A 3,862-nucleotide genomic window follows, 5' to 3' on the forward strand; every position below is an offset into this window, starting at 1 on the left:
ACAAATAAAAAATTTTAAAGACAAATTTAAAACAAAATAAAACTTAAATATATTTTTAAAAATTTTAAAAAATTTCAAAGATAAAAAATATATTTTACTCTTAAAAATATTTTATCATTCTAATAACTAATCACTATATAAGAAAAATATATAAAATAACATATATAAATATACACAAATACGTAATATTGATATGGTGATTTTTTTTTTATATTTATAGAGCATTTTTTATTTTCATATTATTCCAATTATAATATAATGAATTCCATCTGGTGACATTTTCACAGCTCAAACAAGCAAGATCTATCAAACGCCATGGGATCAATATACATTGCTGTCCTCTTTCTAGGGTTACAGTATGCATCTTCTGTACAACCAGTGGTAGCAATTGAAAGAGTTGTCTTTTATAGAGAAAATGCTGCTGGAATGTATTCTGCTTTACCCTATGCAATTGCACAAGTGAGTATTGCTTTTTTTTTCCCCTAGGGTTGTATGAAGGAAAAAAAACTACTTAATTAGATTATTTCATCAATAATCACTAGTCAAATAACTTAAATCGATTTTAATTAAATAAATATATAATACAATTTGAATTTTTTTACATGAGAAATTAAATTTTAGTATTTTTTCCAATAATTTCTTTTAGGTTAAATTATATGGACAATAATTTACACTAATTTTTACCAGATTTAATCATAGTTGACTAAGTCGTTACCAATTGAATCGAATACAGAATAAGTTCGATCGAGTGACTCGTTCATCATTGATTTTTAATTTTTAGTTTGAAAAAATTAATCCAGTCTAATTTTTATAACTACATATACTTCAAGGATTCATTATTATCTAGCAACCCTAATTATTTTTTAATAATAATCTTCACCAAACTTTACCTATATAGTATCATTCTTGAATATAATATTTTCTTATATGGTAGCATTTTCATATCATTGTTGACACAACTTGTTCCTTTTGTTATAGGTCTTGATAGAGCTTCCATATATCTTTGCCCAAGCTACAACCTATGGTGTCATGACTTATGCCATGATTGGATTTGAGTGGACTCCAAGAAAATTCTTTTGGTATTTGTTTTTCATGTACTTTGCATTTTGCTACTACACTTTCTATGGCATGATGACTGTGGCATTAACACCAAACCGCCATGTTGCTTCCATTGTGGCTTCTTCATTTTATGCAATATGGAACCTATTTTCAGGATTTATCATTCCACCACCTGTAAGTATATATTATTCCTTACCACTAATTAAGATATATTCTTGTTTATAATAACTATCATATATTTAATATATGCACTAATTTAAAGTGAGAGAATACAAGGTTTGATTTAATTTTGTCCAAATTAAATATATTTTTTTTAGAAAAATGGAAGTATGTGATGAAGCCCATCTTTAGCTAGAAGCATTTAGACTTCTCTTGATCTTGCTAAGTAAGAATAATTAATAGGAAAAATTGAAAATTCGATACTAATTCTAGCACTACATGACCACCGCTAAATATATTACAGCGGTTAAATACTCGCTGAAAGATAGGTCGCAAGTAAACGGTTAGCGGCGATTTAAGCTAACTGCTGAAATAATCGCCGCGTAATAAAAAATGGTTTTGTATCCACTGCCATAAGAAATTCACAAAATGTATATCACAAAATGTATATCAATTTTGTGACGGTTGCAACTGTCGCTAAATAGCAGGAAAATGAAAACAATGGCCGTTTTGCGACGGTTATAAACATGAGATTGCTTGGTAAAAACAAATATTTAGGTATTTAGTAGGAGATGCCTAGAAGTTGATTAAATAATCTAAGTACTAGAACCATCAAGATAAGTTACTAGAGTTTTTAATTTTTGTATTGTTTTTGTTGCAAATTTTAATATTTTATGTATATGGAGATGCATACATATTGTTCGTTTTCATTTTCCTTAATTTTTTTCTTATTATATACCTTTTCAATATTAGAGGATGCCAGTGTGGTGGAAGTGGTACTATTGGGCATGTCCTGTGTCATGGACCTTATATGGAACGGTTGCATCACAATTTGGAGACATAACTCATATAATGGAATCAGAACATGTTTCAGTGCAAGACTTCATAAGAAGTTATTATGGCTTCAAACATGATTTCGTAGGAGTTTGTGCAATTGTGGTTTTTGGGTTTGCAATGTTATTTGCGCTCATTTTTGCCATTGCAATCAAGGTCCTAAACTTTCAAAGACGATAGCACATATGTTGGGTTTTAATTTTTAAGTCAATCCACACCTCACAAGCAATGTAACAATCAAATAGAAGCTTTTTTTTTTTTCTATTTTGTGAAATATTCTATCTCATCAGATACTTTATTCAAATGTTAGAATTTAGCGGATTTTATATTTTGTGAAATACTCTATTAGAAAATTTATCTATTTTTATATGTTTCTTAAAAAACTTTTTCTTTTTTTTTTTTTTATCACAAAAACATTAGTATTTTCACCCATACCATGCTCATAACTAGCAAAGTTAGTTATTTTTTGTTTCCAATTATAGTATGATATATAAGCTTAACTTTAAATATTTATTTAAATAATTTTACATTGGATTTTGATCTTTATTACTTTGCTCTTGACTGAATATCAATCTTAATGTAACACTAAAATAAGAGTAATTATTAGCAATCACTCTTGTGACAAATTTCAATTTACTACAATTAATGCAAAGAGCACATAAAATAGTGGTGGTTTTTTAGGGTGTTTGGTTGATTGCACTAGAAAATAAATTTGTGGTGACTTTTAGCAACTGTTAGTATAACTGTCATAATATTAAAAGATTGTGTCAGTTTATTTTTATGGCGGTTTATAAACAAGTTAATGGAACGCAAAATCTGAACCAAATAATAATAGAAAGCATAGTATGAATCAAGTAGAATGAGAAAACCAAAGAATAAACCGAAAGAGCTACTAGGCCGAGTGAGAAGAAGCGGAGCAGTGATTGACATGGTAGGGGAAAGGATGTAACAACGAGAATCGAAGAAAGGGAGCTACATGGCGACAAAGATTCTTAGAGAGTGATTCGCGCCTTTATCTCTTGTGTTATTAGTAACCAGTTTTAATTAATTGCTATAATATTTATTTAGAAAAAATTAATTTTAAAACTGCTGCTAAATTATATGATTGGGTAAAGTACTAAATTGGTCCCTAGGTTTGGGCGTAATTTTGTTTTGGTCCTTAAAGTTTAAAGTGTTCTATTTGAATCCAAAAAAGTTTCATTTAGCATCAATTTAGTCCCACAGTGAGGTCAAAATTAAATAATTAATAAAATGTCCTACATAACAATAGTTCAAGAACAAAATCGATAATCTGGAGAACAAGTACAAGCTCCAGAAGCACAAAATCAACTATTGATGCATCAATACATTTATTTATCATTTTCTTTAGTTTTATAGAAAATATTTTATTTATATTATAAAAAAATAATAAATAAATGTATTGATGCATCAATGGTTGATTTTATGCCTCTGGAGCTTGTACTTGTTCTCCAGAGTTTCAGGTTATTTAAATTTATTAAAAATATAACTATTTATATATATTTTTTATTAGTTTAAGTTATTGGAGACATGATTTTATAAAATTGTTATAAAACCTTTCTGGAAGGTGATGTGAGATTTTAATGTCATAAGATTAAGACTTAAAATTAACACAAACAAACATACAATAAAAAGGTATCATCAATTCAAAAATGTTTTCCTAAATATTATTCTAACAAAAAATTCTTAGAGAAAATTAAACAGCTAATTAATTAAATCGTTTAAATTATTAAGACAGTCATTTATTCAATAGTTGGTAATGGACGTACTTAATTATAATAAATATATTATA

General features: G+C 27.6%; 1 protein-coding gene across 2 annotated transcripts in view; it reads left to right on the forward strand.

Annotated features, from left to right (window-relative positions):
• LOC107616575 (pleiotropic drug resistance protein 1-like) overlaps positions 1 to 2,334 on the forward strand; it is a 20,762-nt gene extending 18,428 nt beyond the window's left edge. For both annotated transcript variants that reach the window (XM_016318529.2, XM_016318530.2), the window contains exons 20-22: positions 288 to 459; positions 979 to 1,233; positions 1,972 to 2,334. In XM_016318529.2, coding sequence (XP_016174015.1) covers positions 288 to 459; positions 979 to 1,233; positions 1,972 to 2,232 — 688 coding nt within the window. In that variant the 3' untranslated portion in view covers positions 2,233 to 2,334. The remainder of the gene's footprint in view (positions 1 to 287; positions 460 to 978; positions 1,234 to 1,971) is intronic.

This window comes from Arachis ipaensis, chromosome B09 (assembly GCF_000816755.2).
Source record: "Arachis ipaensis cultivar K30076 chromosome B09, Araip1.1, whole genome shotgun sequence".
NCBI classification, from domain to species: Eukaryota; Viridiplantae; Streptophyta; class Magnoliopsida; order Fabales; family Fabaceae; genus Arachis; species Arachis ipaensis.